The sequence below is a fragment of the Cherax quadricarinatus genome, chromosome 19 (assembly GCF_038502225.1).
Source record: "Cherax quadricarinatus isolate ZL_2023a chromosome 19, ASM3850222v1, whole genome shotgun sequence".
NCBI lineage: Eukaryota > Metazoa > Arthropoda > Malacostraca > Decapoda > Parastacidae > Cherax > Cherax quadricarinatus.
The window spans coordinates 37,788,089-37,806,003 of NC_091310.1; the positions used below are offsets into that span (position 1 = coordinate 37,788,089).

The following is a 17,915-nucleotide window of genomic DNA, read 5'->3' on the forward strand; positions in this document are numbered from 1 at the left end:
TAACTGAATCGCATTTTATTCACTTTTAACATAACTGTACAACATTCATGAACATTCACAGACAATTGGTAACTGAAAAGGGTAATCACGTCGGGGGAAGCCCGGAGACTTGACAGAAGATGTGTCAGAAAGCGGTGGGTCCAGGCGTAGCCAGCAGACATGTCTGGTCCCATTGGAGTCGAAAAGCGGTGGGGTCAGACATGTCTCACACACTCTGTCTTATTGGAAGGTGATGCCCTGGGCGCGCTGTTCCTCAGCCACGCGGATCTGCTCGATGGCGTGTGCGGGGAGTGGGGGAGACGTGGGGATTAGGTCGGACTGGGGTTGGTAGCCGTTCTCGTCGGCAAAATAGCGGACCTCAGCGATGGTGCCGTCGGGGAGGGGGTACCTGAGGAAGAAAGGAAGAAAGATAAAATCAGTACTAAGGAGGAGGAACGGGCCCGTAATTTATAGATTCAGGTGTGATGGTTGAGAGAGAGACAGGTAGAGAGCGAGAAGGAAAAAAAACATACGCACGCACCGCAGCCATAACGTCCATGGCAACGATTAACACAATAACGAGTATGTACGGTCATGACAACGTACATTACTCTCAAGGAATAATACTCAAATCACTGATGCATTACACTGCTTGCGGGACTAATACCGCAAACATCGATGCATGACACAGTTTGCAAGGACTGATGATCTAATCACTGACGCTTGTTACAGCTAACAGAGAATAATGTTCTGATCACTGATGTATGATACTGCCTGCGAGGGAACTTTACTTTTCAACATTCTAAACTTGTCGGCAGGTACCTGTGTGTTGAATAATTTATAAAGTGAGGAGGAGGAGTGGGTGTGTTGCCAAGTGTGGACATCTTCAGTGACTCGCCTCCACACCTGCACTGTGAAGTGTTGTCAGCATGTACAAGCTGACAACACTTCTCTAAACGTGAGCAGAGAAAAGAAATAAAGAATGAAGAGGAAATACTGAGATTAATAATAATAATAATTATAAATCTTTATTTCTACAAGTCCGTGATACAACCAATAGAAAGTCCCTGGTTATGCAGAGCATTTCGGGTAACTTAGTTTATTATTGTCCCCCAGAATGCTACCCACAACAGTCGGCTGACGTCCAGGTACCTACTTACTGCTAGGTGAACAGGGACAGCAGGCATAAGGAAACATATCCAACGTGTCAGTCGTGCCGGGAATCGATCCCTGACCATCAGTGTGTGAGCTGAGGAAGCAATTAACCAAGCCACGAGCCCTCGAGCTGGAGCAAGGCGCTAGGCGGTGACAATACACTATATTTTTATATGCATATGGAGAGAGCAGATGACAACAGGAAAACGGAGAGAGGGCTTTTTACAATTAAAAGAAATGGAAGAGTCTGGTTGATCAGACCCTGATCCACCAAGAGGCCAGGCCACAGACCCTGATCCACCAGGAGGCCACGTCACAGATCCTGATTCACCAGGAGGCCAGGTCACAGACCCTGATCCACCAGGAGGCCACGTCACAGATCCTGATTCACCAGGAGACCAGGTCACAGACCCTGATCCACCAGGAGGCCAGGTCACAGACCCTGATCCACCAGGAGGCCACGTCACAGATCCTGATTCACCAGGAGACCAGGTCACAGACCCTGGTCTACCAGGAGGCCAGGTCACAGACCCTGATCCACCAGGAGGGCAGGTCACAGACCCTGATCCACCAGGAGGCCAGGTCACAGACCCTGATCCTCCAGGAGGCTAGGTCACAGACCCTGATCTACCAGGAGGGCAGGTCACAGACCCTGATCCACCAGGAGGGCAGGTCACAGACCCTGATCCACCAGGAGGCCAGGTCACAGACCCTGATCCTCCAGGAGGCTAGGTCACAGACCCTGATCCACCAGGAGGGCAGGTCACAGACCCTGATCCACCAGGAGGGCAGGTCACAGACCCTGATCCACCAGGAGGCCAGGTCACAGACCCTGATCCTCCAGGAGGCTAGGTCACAGACCCTGATCAACCAGGAGGGCAGGTCACAGACCCTGATCCACCAGGAGGCCAGGTCACAGACCCTGATCCACCAGGAGGCCAGGTCACAGACCGGGCCGCGGGGGCGTTGATCCCCGAAACTGTCTTCAGGTATATTCCAGGTATGCTATAAAAGCAGTATACAGAGACTGGGTGAGAAAGAAGTAACATTAGAAAGAGACGGGGATGAGAGAGACGTAACATGAGAAAGAGACGGAGAATGAGAAAGAAATGAAGACGAGAAACATCTGGAAGCCAAGAGATAGAGGAAAGATTGGGTAAATATGCTACGTTATTCATGGGAGGAGATACTTAAGAAACCGACCACAACTCCTGCCTTCCAGGACACTGGAATTATTATTCAGGCTATTTTGTATACTTCTACATTCTTATATATAATACATTCTTGCGTATATTGAAGTCGGGCCGATATTAGTGGTGCATATATATATTATATTCGTGTGTTATGTTTCTTGATATGGCGATGTGATTGGAGAGAATATCAAAACAAAAATCTGAATTGAAAGACTCACCTTAAGTAGTGATGAATATTAATTTGGCTCTTAGAGGCCTAAACACATACCTTGAAGAAGCTCTGAAAAATCTAAGGGTTGATCTGACGACTCGCTGAATGACCTAAGGACTCTCCCGAAGACGCTTGAGACTCACCTAAGGACGTCCTGAATGCTACTCCGTCCCTATGAGACCTCAATACTTTTCCGATGCCGCCCTGGAAGATCTGGGGACTCACCTGTAGACACCTTGAATGTTGCTCTGCCCTTGAGAGCCAGGGCTGCCCCTGGCACTCACAGCGATGCCGTTCTCGGTCTCGAATTCGTAGATGAAGTTGCCGTCGCCGCTGTCCTGACGCTCGTCCCTCAGGATGGCGATGGGACGAGACGCTTCCTGAAGGTTGAAGTTCTGGGGAAACTGAGGCGCGGCGGTGGCGACGGCGGCCAGGCAAGCCAATACCACCTGGAACGAGACGACAACAACCGTGTGAAAGACGCTTTGAGACAACCGGGTTCAAGAGACAGATCACTGTAGTAAATCCATTGAAACCCCACTGTGGCAGAGTCTCTCTCTTTAAAGTGTTTGCGACTAAATCTATAGAAGAGGAAACTAAGGGCTTGGTGGAACGCTTTCACTCACGAGCTTCATGTTGAGGGCGGTGTGTGGGTGTGTGCGGGCTGGTGGGTGATGACAGAGTGGGCTGGTGTGGGCTGGGGCGAGGCCTTATATACCCAAATCCAGCGGTCAGTCCTTTCCAGGTAAGGTAATCTGTAACGGCCGATGGAAATCCCCTGTCAAATGGTATTCCCAGACGCCTGTTTCTGAGATACTCGAGTTTACATTCATGAGGGATGCCTGTGAGTGAAGGATGCTTGTTTGCTAGAGTGAAAGATACTAGTGTGCTTGAGTGAAGGATATCTGTGTGTGTACTTGAGTGAAGGATATCTGTGTGCTTGACTTGTACCCACTGGAGCGCAGGCGAGAAAGATATATCATAATCCACACCTGGAAGATTCTTGAGGGACTGGTCCCTAATCTGCACATAGAAATCACTCCCTACGAAAGCAAAAGATTTGGCAGGCGATGCAACATACCCCCAGTGAAAAGTAGGGGCGCCATTAGTACACTAGAAGAAAACACAGTAAGTGTCCGGGGCCCAAGACTATTCAGCAGCCTCCCACTAGTCATAAGGGGCATTACCAGTAGACCCCTGGTTGTTTTCAAGAGGGAGATGGACAGATACCTAAAGTCAGTGCCAGATCAGCCAGGTTGTGGTTCGAACGTTGGACTACGTGCGGCCTGCAGTAACAGCTTCGTTGATCAGGCCCTGATCCACCAGGAGGCCTGGTCATGGACAGGGCCGCGGGGGCGTTGATCCTCGGAATGCCCTCCAGGTAGACTTCAGGAAGGTTGTGTGCTAGAGTGAAGGATATCTGTCTGTGCTTGAGTGAAGGATATCTGTGTGTCTGAGTGAAGGATATATATGAGTGAAGGAGAGAGAGAGAGAGAGAGAGAGAGATGTGGTTATGGTCTGATGTGATTGTTAAGAGCACCTGAGAGCTTCCAACAACTTACCTTCAACTTCATACCTCTGAAGCATCAGCCTCACTGCATCCCTCATCCGGTGTTTCATTATACCACCGTCCCAATGTTCTGTTGTTCCACTGTTCCAGCGTTGATGTGTTCCACTGTCTTGGCGATCCATTGCTCCAGTGGTCCACTTTTCCACTGTTCCAATGTTCCCGTGTTCTAGTGCAACCATTCTCTTTATTTATGTATTTACTAGTATTTCTAATGTTATTTTATTCCTGCAAATATCTCAGATATAATGTGTGCAAATATGGGGTCCACATCTATTGCAAATTGTGCAAAATTGTTGTTCCCGGAAGTATACTAAGGGGGATACTCAATGTATACTGGTCAGGATGGGGAAAGTATATTGGTCAGCATCGCCATGAAGAAAATAAAACTAATTCTCATAAAAATATATTTAAATTTTATTTCTAATTCCGTGATTAATTTCACACATAAACCTGAAACGATGTTCAAGATAAACGAAGCTGCAAATATTTAAATTCTATATAATACTACTAAAATAGCATTGATGTTTACACTAAACATTAAACAACAATTAACCCAGTTGCAGTGTTAATGCAACTAAACATTAACTAAATACAGGTACTGTACCGTGCTCCATAAGGTACCACTTTATGCTCCATGAGGTACCACTTAATATTAAATAAGGTACCACTTAATGCTGTCAGCACAAAGCTCCCTTGTGTACATTGTTAAGCCATCATTTACAAGCAGTACATAAATTATTTTTATCAGAAATTACAATCGAGACACTTGGCAAGAAATTCAAACACACAGAATCTCACCAAGAAAATACTGAACAGGATTATAGTTATGTGTTTTTAGTCTAAGATATTGCAAAGTGACGAGCGGTTGACATGCCACAGAAGTCAGGCGCCTGGAATCATATGTTTAAACTACTGAACTGGATCAGATAATATTTGAAGGGTATCAAGACGTCGTCCCGGAGTGAGGAGAATCTGGGGGAAGAGCAACCAAGAACCTGGAACTCCAAGAAGAACTCATTTGTCTACGAGCTATATTAAACTAAGTACTATAACAGTAAAAAAAAAAAGCAAATCGTATGTGACACACAAAACGCTACATACAGGATATATTAATATTTAAAACAATTCCTAAAGAAGCCGTCTTGGTAAGAATAAAATGAATATTGGCGACCAAGAGAATACCTATGAAAAAGTCGATCAAAATCAAAGAATATTTTCACGTGAATATGAAGACTGGAAAACAGTCTTACAAATTAGCAAATTCTTTGTACGACCAAACTTATAACACAGTAGCTAAGCATGGACACCATATATATATACATATATATATATATATATATATATATATATATATATATATATATATATATATATATATATATGTATGTATATATAAATATAGGGATATAGGGAGGTACCACCTCTAGAACTGTTATAGGGACCCTCATCCTCAGAGAAAAGAATAAACTTGCTTCAGGGAAAACTCAAGGTTCTCCCTGAAGCTGTTTGAGAATTTTCTCCTACCACCCCCTATATTTCAAGTATGTTTTATTTAAAGACAAAATACATTGGCCAAACATTCACAAAAATACAACAGAAAGTAAAACAACATAGGTAACTCAGAGCTACATCTCGAATACTTCGTCCAGCTCCCCTGCGGTGGGCCGCGTGCCCAGAATGCTGCAGGCATTTCCTCTCTGGATCGCAACACTGAGTCTCTGAAAGAGGAAGCTGGTCGCCCTGTGGTCCTTGGTTTCTATGATGAGCTTTTCACCCAGCTCTTTGAGGAACTTTAGAGCACACTTGCCCCATGTTCCAAGGGTCTCCGACCCTATTGGAATGAAGTTATAGCAAGGGGGAAGGTCTTCATATTTTCAGATCTTCTGGGTTTCCCTGTGGCTGGCAGCTCCACCCCCTTCCACTACAGAGTATGGCAAGTAGGTGTCTGCCAATGTGGCAGCACAGGTGTAGTCCCAGGCAATCTGCTTTCCATCCTTCCAGGGTAGCATAGTGGCTCCATCAGGACGCTTTTGACTTCCATCAGACCTCTGTACTTGGGGTTCCCGTTGAGCTGGGCAACGGGCTGTGGCGAGGCTTCTCTTTATTATGTCATTGATCTCCTCATGTCTGGCATACTTCCCTTCTGCTGTGTGGCACACGAGACCATGAAGTCCGAATTGATCAGCTGTCGCCCTGCCGCAAATACACCTATGTTCGGTGAGGATGGGGGCGGCTAGGCGAAGAGCAACACCAATCCGAATGGCCTGTGGGTCGAGACGGGTGCCCAGGGAGGAATTGGGAACAGCTAACAGGAAATCTCCTGAGTGTGGTGCCTTCACTGCCAGGAGACGAGCTTTGTTCTTTCCTGAAGCATTGGAGAGCATTGTGTTGGCGATTTTTTCCATGATCGGTTTGTCCCTGTGGGACTGTTTGTGCTGTTTGGGAGGAGCTGGTCTACTGGAGGAGTCTGTAAGGGTGTCCCACCGAATTGCTGCTTCAGTAAACCTGGGGTCTTGAGCTCCTACCAAGTCTCTCAAGCGTTCGGGCACTATCTTCTTGACTAATGCACTGGAAGCCAAACACGAAGACAGAAAAGCAGGTAAAGCAACATGCGTTGCTTTACGCACCCCTATACCTCGCAGTATATATATATATATATATATATATATATATATATATATATATATATATATATATATATATATATATATATATATATATATATATATATATATATATATATATATATATATATATATATATATATATATAAATATATACATATGTATATATTCTCCATGGCTAAGTGGAACAGAATTCTTCCTCCCTAAGCCATGCGTGTTGTAAGAGGCGACTAAAATGCCAGGAGGAAGGGGCTAGTAACCCCATCTCCTGCATATATTACTAAATGTAAAAGGAGAAACTTTCGTTTTTCCTTTTGGGCCACCCCGCCTCGGTGGGATACGGCCGGTGTGTTGAAAGAAGAAAGAAATATATACACACACACACACACACACACACACACACACACACACACACACACACACACACACACACACACACACACACACACACACACACACACACACACACACACACACACACACACACACACACACACACATATATATATATATATATATATATATATATATATATATATATATATATATATATATATATATATATATATAAATTATTAACTTATGGTGGCCAAAATTATACTAGCAATACTTAAAGTTGCATAAAGAATAAAAATCTACAATACCGTGGCTGGAACAATGCGTCAAAACCCGCACCTAGAATAGGAACCTTGTGACGTGGCGTTACGGTCCCTCCTGGACCACTAAGAGCCCATCCCCTGAGGGCAGGTTCCTCGGTACACCCGGGGGACTCTCGATTCAAGGAACTGGATATGTCCGTCCCTTCCTTGGAGTGAATCTCATTGCCTCCCATTTAACCTCCTCCCTCCTCAAGTGGCGCTGAATGACTCTTGCTGGTTTAGCGCTTTCCTCTAAATAATAATAATAATACACCACGGCAGAACAGGCTGAGAGTCACTGGAACGACACCTCATACACGACGCAACTGGACTGACTACACAGGAACATCTAAGAACTCGAAGGGAAGACTATAAAAGAACTTTGAAGTACACCTTAAATGCTCCATTACAAAAAAATGGGGAAGTATTTAGAGCCAACGACGGGATTCCTGTATTTTTATTCAAGTTACTAGAGACGGTGGCCGGTAGATAAATCTAGGTAAACACAGTGGAGGTGTTACAGCGGACATGCTAGTGTCGTGAAGCCTTGTGAACAGGGTTTCATATACCCTTTCTCCTGTAGCTGGAAAACGGGTTTCCAGTGAGTCCTCAGAGACCGATGCCCCTCGGCATTGTAAATTAGTCTGGGATAGTTGGTGAAGGAAAGGTCAGTACGTGGGCCGTGGGCTGGGATTGTGGGTGAGGAAGGAACAGACTGTGGGCCTCAGGCATGACTGTGGACGAGGCAGGAAAACAGTGAGCCTTAGCAGGGATTGTAGGTAAGGAATTTACATTACTTAGCCGTGGGAAGGGGTTGTGGGCAAGGAAGTGACAATCTGTTGTGATTCGGGTTGATTAAGTTGTGACTGTAGAAATGGTCACTAAAATTCGATCATTTTCTTATCACTCTAGAACCTCTCGCACCGTAAGAGGTTCCGTGGAGGCGCTGTAGGTCAGTGACGCCGACCTGGTCAGGGAGAGGCTGCTGGAGAGTGAGAGACAGCAAAAATTACTCGCTCTTCATTTGTGTTTACTTTGGTCAAATTCGATACCCCGGCAGCGCTGTTCCACGATTATGCAGATCTGTTCGAGGGCGTGGGCAGGTAGTGGGTGGGACGTGGGCAGAAGGTCAGATTCTGGCTGGTAGCCGAACTCGTCAGCGATGTAATTCACCGTAGCGACGGTGCCGTTCGGGAGAGAAAACCTGGACGAGAACAGAGACAGCAATTTTAAGAATGTCCTCTTAACACACACACGCACGCACACACAAACACACACACACACACACACACACACACACACACACACACACACACACACACACACACACACACACACACACACACACACACACACACACACACACACACACACACACTTCACATCAGGAAAAGTACACTAAGTAATCATATTGTAACTAATACACAGTTGCCGGTTTTCTTCTATTGGCCAGCCATTAGCGTTGAGTTATGCGAAATTTGATATAGGGAATTAAAGATATTTATGTTAGATAAAAGGACACAAGTGCAGCTAATGTGAAATTTTACTGTGGCAACGTTTTGCGAAACGTTGCCACAATAATGTCACATTAGTTGTACCTGTGTCCTTTACCTAACATATTGTCGGTAATTCTACCAACATTATTACAAGATGTTTTTCCCTGATGATGATTGGCCTCTACAATACTTTTGTAGTTTTCATTATTATTATGTATCTATTGCTCACCTGTAGGAAAAGCCGGGATTCGAGAGTATACGTCCTGTATCGCGTTTAGCGATCATAATAATAATAAAAATAATAATAATAATAATAATAATAATAATAATAATAAATATTATTATTATTGTTATTAATTATTAATTATTATTATTTATTATTATTATTATTATTATTATTATTATTATTATTATTATTATTAATTATTATTATTATTATTATTATTAATTATTATTATTATTATTATTATTATTATTATTATTATTATTATTATTATTATTATTATTATTATTATTATTATTATTATTGTAATAAAAGTCATTATAACAAAATAAATAATTATAAGAGCATTAGCAACAACTAGCATCATCAACAACAACGAGCACAATCCTTCCCACCTGCAGGAGTCCTGGATGTTGTTCTGCCCTCCGGAGCCTGGAGTGCCCACCACCATCACTCTACCATTCTCAGACACAAATTCGTAGCTGAAGTTGCCGTCGCTGAAGTCCTTGCGGTTGTCCCAAATGATGGCGACCTGTGGCCGTACCTGTGGGGCAGCGACGGTGAGGGAGGTAAGGTAGGCGACAACGACATCTACCTCACTTTGGAAATTAAATTTCAAACGACGTTTCGGTCTGTCCAGGATGAACCGAAACGCCATGTAATATTTCATCTTTGGAGTGTGGGTTAATTGTGAATTCAACCACGGTTTGTATTCTTCGAGAATAAGAAAAACTGTGAGGTGAGGGGAGGAGGGGTATTCATACATATTCTTGATAGTATCTAAATATACATTCAGTGGCTAAGTGGGTATAGCAATGGACTTACAATTCTAGGGCCGTCGACTCAAACCTTGTAATTTTTTGAGAAAAATTACTGCCGTTTCAAATTTCCCGACAGTGTCCTTCCGGTATAACACACGTAGAACCGATAGCAACGACACGTAAAACTCTTTCCTGGAAAAACTACCAGAAAATATAACAGAAGGGTAAACTAAGAGAGGACAGATGAGAACAGGAACAAAGACATAGAGTAGCACAAACGAAGCAACTAAAAAGACACAACAACAGTTACTGGAAGATTTAACTTCAAGACAACTACTGCAGGCTTTCTTATTCTTCAACGCTCATACTTACCGTCACCATCTTGGGTGTTTGTGAACAGCGTGAGGAAGGTAGCACCCACCTTTATATATGACGAACCTGCTGACCGCAGTTTTGGGGATCGTTACCATACCCAGGGGATGAGCCCCGGCGGTCTGGCCGGATGTACCTGCTCGTCTACTTTAGGAATGTGTTGAACCGCAACGCTAATGATAATTTTGTCTCCCTGTTTATTCTCTCTCTCTCTCTCTCTCTCTCTCTCTCTCTCTCTCTCTCTCTCTCTCTCTCTCTCTCTCTCTCTCTCTCTCTCTCTCTCTCTCTCGTTACTTTTATTTTTATTCTTATTTTGCCTGGTTCTCTCTGGTAGCATCAGGCTCGGAGATGGGTGGAGAGATGCTGGAGTGACGAGTGTGTGAGGGAAGAGATGAAGGAGCTTCATCTGTAAGCTTCCGGTGTTATGGAAGAAGGAAATTCTTGAGACATTGAGAAAAACATCTGAGGAGGCAGCAGTCTTAACCCACACCTGCGACGTCTTTATTGCTACATTATTATTATTATTATTATTACTATTATTATTATTATTATTATTATTATTATTATTATTATTATTATTATTATTATTATTATTATTATTATTATTTTATTAACACATCGGCCGTCTCCCACCAAGGCAGGGTGGCCCGAAAAAGAAAAACTTTCCTCATTCACTCCATCACTGTCTTGCCAGAGGCGCGCTTACACTACAGTTGAACATCAAAATGGTATACAATACCGACAGGTTGGTAGGTAAGACACATAGGCAACAGTTAGGCAACTTTATTCCTAAACGTTTCACCTACACACTAGGCTTCTTCAGTCTACTTTCTGTATTCGACTGAAGAAGCCTACTGTGTAGGCGAAACTTTTCGGAATAAAGTTACCTAACTGTTGCCTATGTGTCTTACCTACCTACACTACAGTTATAAAACTGTAACATTAACACCCCTCCTTCAGAGTGCAGACACTGTACTTCCCATCTCCAGGATTCAAATCCAGCCTGCCGGTTTCCCTGAACCCCTTCATAAATGTTAGCTTACGTACACTCCAACAGCACGTCAAGTCCTAAAAACCATTTGTGGGACACATGTGCAACAGTTGGGTATCTTTATTGATGTAACGTTTCGCCTACGCAGTAGACTTCTTCAAATACAAAAGGAATAGTAGTAATGAAATAAAGATGATGTAATCAGTCTATCAACCTTGGGAGAAAAAGTATTTGAGGTGGTCAGTCCCTCAGCCTGGAGAAGAGTTCAACTTCATGGTCTGGAAAATTGAAAGTGCCAGACAGAGGCGGAGTCAGAGAGTAACTGTAAACACAAGACTGTCAAGAGCTTGTGTAAATGTAAGTGTAAGAAACTCATACGTCATCCTGCTAAACGTTAGCGTAGGATAACATGAAAAAAAAATGTTTACAACACACGCCAGACAAGTATTAGAATATGTAGGAGTGGAGAGGTGTCTGAGTCACATGTGTGAAGAAGTGGTGAGATGTCTGAATCACATGTGTGAAGAAGTCGTGAGATGTCTGAGTCACATGTGTGAAGAAGTGGTGAGATGTCTGAATCACGTGTGTGAAGAAGTGGTGAGATGTCTGAATCACATGTGTGAAGAAGTGGTGAGATGTCTGAGTCACATGTGTGAAGAAGTGGTGAGATGTCTGAGTCACATGTGTGAAGAAGTGGTGAGATGTCTGAGTCACATGTGTGAAGAAGTGGTGAGATGTCTGAGTCACATGTGTGAAGAAGTGGTGAGATGTCTGAGTCACATGTGTGAAGAAGTGGTGAGATGTCTGAATCACATGTGTGAAGAAGTGGTGAGATGTCTGAGTGTCTGAGTCACATGTGTGAAGAAGTGGTGAGATGTCTGAGTCACATGTGTGAAGAAGTGGTGAGATGTCTGAATCACATGTGTGAAGAAGTGGTGAGATGTCTGAGTCACATGTGTGAAGAAGTGGTGAGATGTCTGAATCACATGTGTGAAGAAGTGGTGAGATGTCTGAATCACATGTGTGAAGAAGTGGTGAGATGTCTGAATCACATGTGTGAAGAAGTGGTGAGATGTCTGAATCACACAAGCCAATCAGTTGCAAGTTACATTCACTCAAGAAGGAAGGAGCACTGCATCAGACTTACTGGCCCAAGCTAGTCAGGTCCAACTCACACCTACTCTTGTATCTAACCACTTCACTTCACTCACTAATAATAAACGTACCTGAGATATTTTAAACCTTCGTCTTCCAGGGTAAATCAGAATAACGATTTTGAGTACTGGTTTGCTGTTTATTCAATGTCATGCTGGGATTAGTTCCAAATTAATGAAAATTAAAACAATGAGATGTGGGAAACACAGAAATAAAAGCCTAGTCCGGACATGGATTTTAAATTTTCTTATATTTTCTATTTGTGTTTTTCGAGATGCCTTGAAGGTTAATCCCAGATGATGCCACGTCGGCGCTGCTCCTCGGCGTTGCGGATCTGCTCGATGGCGTGGTCGGGAAGTGGGTGAGGCGTGGGGACCAGTGGGGACTGGACGCGGAAGCCATTCTCGTCAGCGGTGTAGCGCACCTCAGCGACGCCGCCCTCAGGCAAAGGAAACCTGTTTATATATGATACTAATAAAATTATACTTCAAAGTGGCCAGAAAAAACAGGAAAGTTGTGTGATGTAAGCATGAAAAAGGAAAAACATATCGTTATACATACATACATACATATATATATATATATATATATGTATATATATATATATATATATATATATATATATATATATATATATATATATATATATATATATATATATATATATATATATAATTGAATAGACATTAAAATATGATGAAATTTATAATCATGTTGAAGAGATTGTTACAGACAACTCTTCATCGACACCATGCCCAGCCCTTCTAGGGCAGGGTAGGTGCCTGAGGCAGAGCTTGCAGCTCACAAGACTGTCATTCCCATTAGCCCCCTTGGGACGGGGATGGCAGACCAGGGAGGCCTAGCTTCTCCCTACGAGCTCCGTGAGGGCAGGGAATGTGGCTAGGCCTGGGGACAGTTGGTCCCAAAGATGAGGGGGTGCTTGTACCTCCTCCCATGGGAGACTTAGGTCTCAGACACTCCCTAGAGAGGGAGCCAAGGCTGGGCCACCCCTTGGAAAAGGCCCGGGCCGGGAGAATACCAGCGAATCAAGAAGAAGAAGACAACTCTTCACTTCATTAACATAAAGCAACAAGGTTAACTAATTAGTATACGAAACGTCAGAATCCTTATCAATAAGAGTTTCATCATTATCATAATCAATCATCACCTGCACCATTACTTCACCTGTAGTATCCGGCCATGTTGCTGCCGCCGCTGACTCCCTGCTTGCCGGAACCATCCACGTAGATGCCGTTGTCACCCTCGTACTCAAACTTGTAGTTTCCGTCGCCTCGGTCCTGACGGTTGTCACGGACGATGGCGATGAAGCGAGGGTCTCTCAGCCGCCCGAACTGCGGGGCGGCAACGGCGACGGCCGCAACGACGGCCAGGCAAGCAACGACAACGGCCACCTGCGCCAAGGAGGAAGAGGACGGGGGAAATATTAATATCATTGGTGAGCTAAGAGCTGCGTTTACTCGTAGCGAGATTAAAAGATACTTTGTTCTTCTTGAACACGTAACGGCGACTGTTTTTTTTTTTCTAATCAGCGCTCAGCCACTGAAATATTAACTCATCAGCATACAAGGTAATGCGTTTTTGTCTAACATTAATCATCCGGTTTCAGATGGAAAATTCCAAATTCTTCGTCAATCGCTGTACAGGAGGCATACAGTACAAAAAAAAAAAAAGATACACTTAATACGAAAAAAAAAGAGAATTGAAATTTACAACAGTTAAAATAAATCCTAAGAAGACAAAACGAATACATAGTTTTTTCCAAGTACTACAAGCGAATATCGCATTTAAATAAATGAAATGAAGAAAACTGCAGAACAAGCTTTTCGTGAGATGACGTTTAGTTGTGTGTGAAGCTCCTCAGGTCATCGACGAAGCTCTACAAAGAACAAAACGCCGTCAAAATAAAAGCTTGATCTGCTCTAGTGTCTCTTCTTCATTATTGTCTGCAGCGCAATTTAATATTCACTGAAACAGATAAGAGACATGTGTAGTCAGCCACAGAACATGAAACTTGGATCAAAGACGTCCATCAGCTAGTTCCCAGTGGATCTTCCATACTTACGAGCTTCATGTTGACTCTCTGAGGTACTGGTGAAGACGATGCTCGTCACTTGGACTCGACATGTATATATACCCCTTGGGAGGCCACTTTTTTTTGCTAGGTGAAGAGAAGGCATTACAAAATCTTCTGAAATCTTAAAGGATCAATCCTCGAGGCGTGATATGGGGGCGGAGTAGAACATTAATGTACTTAAAGCCCTGCATTCCTGGATTCATGCATTGTGATTGAATACTAAACTGTGCTCGCCAACACCTCACGGAAGATGTCAATAAAAATACTTTAACGTGGAGAGTTCTTGCCCTGCTTGGTAAATCACTATTATTTACGAGTTCTTGCATCACTAAATTGCTGTCTTTGATGATTGACTATCCTGGGAAGTAGTGCATCCTTTGTTGCTTGGAGGAACTGGGGCAGTCGAGTCAGTTATCTTGTCCTTCATGGGACCAGGTTTACTCTATATGTTTCTTTTCACTCTTGCAAGGCTCTTCTGTCCCAGTTTGTGTCTACCTAAGTCTCGTAGGATTAGTAACATTGTTAAATCTTAGTTAGCTGCTGGTGCTACTCTGTCAATGACTGAAGAAATGGTATTGGGGAAGGGGGGAAGGACACCTATGTACAATACAGTAACAGTCTGTCAGAAATCAGGAAGTTACACTATATCCAAATTGTTGATCAACAGGATTTTGCCCATTCTGAAGTCCACCTTAACATCCTGTTGACAGATGCTTCTGAAACCCAACCATTTCTCCACATTGCACTACTGCTTATCATATCTACTGCTGCTGCTACTACTACTACTACTATAACTACTACTACTATACCTTCTACTACTACTACAACAACTACTACTGCTATAACTACTACTACTACTACTATAATTACTACTACTACTACTATTATAATTACTACTGGTACTTTTATAACTACTACTACTACTACTACTACTACTACTACTACTACTACTACTATAACTAATACTACTACCCTCTCGCAGCTTACCAAATGACTTCTGCCACTGTATATACTCTGTATTAGGACTAAAGAAGTCACTCGTGGCGAAACATTGCCTCTAATAAATGTCCTGAACTGTACATAAGTGTCTTTTTCCACATCTATCAACGATGTTTTGGATGACTTTATTGTTGTCCACATATTCCCATTGAGGTCAGTTGCTGCTGGACGACTGTACATCACTGCCACAACAATATATATCTCTTAAGTTATTACTATCCTGAAAATGAAATTAGTGAATCCTCTGCGGACTATTGCTTCTATTTTTTCTAAGCGTCTTATTTGGCAACAAAGCTATCACTTGGAGCTCCCTACGGAATACTGAACATGATAATGTCCCTGTTATTGATTCTGTTATTGGTAATATGTCTGGATTTATAAATTCACGCTCTGATGGAGATTACCTTAGCATTTAGGTATAAAACTATGGGGCTCAATTTTAAATGATCTGCGACGACTTTTTTTTTTTCTGCCGGTATGGGAGAGGGAGGAGAGAACGAGGGGTAACAAATGTAAATGAAACTAGTTGATAAAGATATAAGAACAGCAATTTGAATCTTAATTTTCACAACGTTTCGACTGCGTATATTTCATTCTTTGAGCGATTTGAGAAAAGTATCACTGTATCCCTTAGCCTAGCCTACCTATATCCGTAGCCTAGCCTCCCTGTATCCGTAGCCACGCCTCCCTGTATCCCTAGCCTCCCTGTATCCCTAGCCTAGCCTACCTGTATCCCTAGCCTAGCCTCCCTGTATCCCTAGCCTAGCCTACCTATATCCGTAGCCTAGCCTCCCTGCATTCCTAGCCCAGCCTCCCTGTATTTCTAGCCTGGCCTCCCTGTATCCCTAGCCTAGCCTACCTGTATCCCTAGCCTAGCCTACCTGTATCCCTAGCCTAGCCTCCCTGTATCCCTAGCCTAGCCTACCTGTATCCCTAGCCTAGCCTACCTGTATCCCTAGCCTAGCCTACCTGTATCCCTAGCCTAGCCTCCCTGTATCCCTAGCCCAGCCTCCCTGTATCCCTAGCCTAGCCTCCCTGTATCCCTAGCCTAGCCTAGCCTACCTGTATCCCTAGCCTAGCCTACCTTTATCCCTAGCCTAGCCTACCTGTATCCCTCGCCTAGCCTCCCTGTCTCCCTAGGCTAGCTTCCCGGCATTCCATAAGCCTAGCCTCCCTGTAATCCATAGGCCTAGCCTCCCTCTACCTTAAATCACGCAAAAGGAATAGTGCAGAGTGCGGTGTAAGTTTATAATGCAGTTAAATATCAGCGTTGCAAACTGAAGTCAGTCAGAAAATGCCTCGGCAGCAAGCTGTCGCATTAAAACCAATATTCTAGTGTCAGTAAAAATTGCAAATTACCATCTCAGGAGCCGAGAATCAGTTCGAGCCTTCCACTACATAAGACGCATCTGCTTTGAAGGTTAAAAGTCGACCGGTAAAGGCATTCTCCTGTTACCTCATCGAGACCACTGTCCCATGAAGCACCAGTGATGTAAGTTTTGAACCCCACGGTTCGAGAACAATAAAGCCTTTCTCTGGGTAGCATACGGCAGGGGTTTAAATTATAAAGCCGACCAGAGGAGATATTCTCCATTTATCGCAGAGTTTCCAACCATTCCATTTTTTTTAACTACCGTATTTTCCGGCATATAAGGCACGCCTTTTCTCGCAAAAAGTCTTGGAAAATCATCCTGTGCCTTATATGCTCAAGATCATTGTAAAGGGTAGACTTTGGGTTACGTTTACCGTCGACTAAATATAATTATCGATTTACCGTTATGAGATTTCGGAGTCGCGCGCCTTATATTCCGGAAAATACGGTATTTTAATTGGCAAATTGGTACTAACACACTCAAAGTCTAAACCCAAAGGGTATTATAATATTTTAGTAAGAAGCAACAGCCATGAAAAAACGATGCTGTTCAGAAATGATATACTCGATTTATTGCATTAAACAAATACTGCACTATCTTGTCGGTATTGTATACCTGTATTATAACAATACTGCACCAAATTTACGATAAAACTGACAGATTTACACTCACTTACAAACTCCAACAGCACACCCAACTAGGTTGTTAGTAGGACCCAAAAGTGGTGAAAATTTTTGAAGTCGGTCAGAAGAGGCTTTTCCAAGTTATCACTTGGGAACCAAATCCGAGTATGATTTGTACAAGGCTTACCAGAGGCCACCTGCACATGGCAATGTTTACAAGGACCTTCCGCAAGTTATAGTCTACCAGCTCCGAAAAGTTGGAGCCGATCGTATGATGAAGAAAGAGAACAAACAGTATTTATATATGTGCCGCCTATAAGACTCCACGAGAAGATGGGTTCGCTCAACTTGTAAAACCTTAAAGAACTGTTACTGTACCACCATGAAGTACAACTGTTACTGTACCACCATGAAGTACAACTGTTACTGTACCACCATGAAGTACAACTGTTACTGT

The 17,915-nt window shown here is 43.3% G+C and overlaps 2 protein-coding genes across 3 annotated transcripts; both read right to left on the reverse strand.

Annotated features, from left to right (window-relative positions):
- LOC128688174 (cuticle protein AMP4-like) lies at window positions 1-3,276 on the reverse strand. The gene is made up of 3 exons (XM_053775884.2): window positions 3,165-3,276; window positions 2,764-2,987; window positions 1-388 (listed from the first exon to the last, which is right to left on the reverse strand). The coding sequence occupies exons 1-3, from the start codon at window positions 3,171-3,173 to the stop codon at window positions 220-222; spliced, it is 402 nt and encodes a 133-aa protein (XP_053631859.2). The 5' UTR covers window positions 3,174-3,276; the 3' UTR covers window positions 1-219.
- A 9,222-nt stretch (window positions 3,277-12,498) lies between these two features.
- LOC128688173 (cuticle protein AM1199-like) lies at window positions 12,499-16,918 on the reverse strand. 2 transcript variants are annotated; one of them, XM_053775883.2, is made up of 3 exons: window positions 16,822-16,918; window positions 13,554-13,780; window positions 12,499-12,823 (listed from the first exon to the last, which is right to left on the reverse strand). In XM_053775883.2, exons 1-3 carry the CDS (start codon window positions 16,822-16,824, stop codon window positions 12,655-12,657), a joined length of 399 nt encoding a protein of 132 aa, XP_053631858.1. In that variant the 5' UTR covers window positions 16,825-16,918; the 3' UTR covers window positions 12,499-12,654. The 2 variants fall into 2 exon arrangements, with proteins under 2 accessions (XP_053631858.1, XP_053631857.1); XM_053775882.2 differs by lacking the exon at window positions 16,822-16,918 and adding an exon at window positions 14,452-14,472.
- Between the last annotated feature and the right edge of the window lie 997 nt (window positions 16,919-17,915).

What these genes read in the sequence shown, in the direction of transcription:
- LOC128688174 (XM_053775884.2), bottom strand. An exon ending in AACATTCAAGGTGTCTACAG is followed by an intron (nt 389 to 2,763) that starts GTGAGTCCCCAG and finishes TTTCTTCCTCAG; the next exon opens with GTACCCCCTCCCCGACGGCA.
- LOC128688173 (XM_053775882.2), bottom strand. An exon ending in AACATGGCCGGATACTACAG is followed by an intron (nt 12,824 to 13,553) that starts GTGAAGTAATGG and finishes ATATATAAACAG; the next exon opens with GTTTCCTTTGCCTGAGGGCG.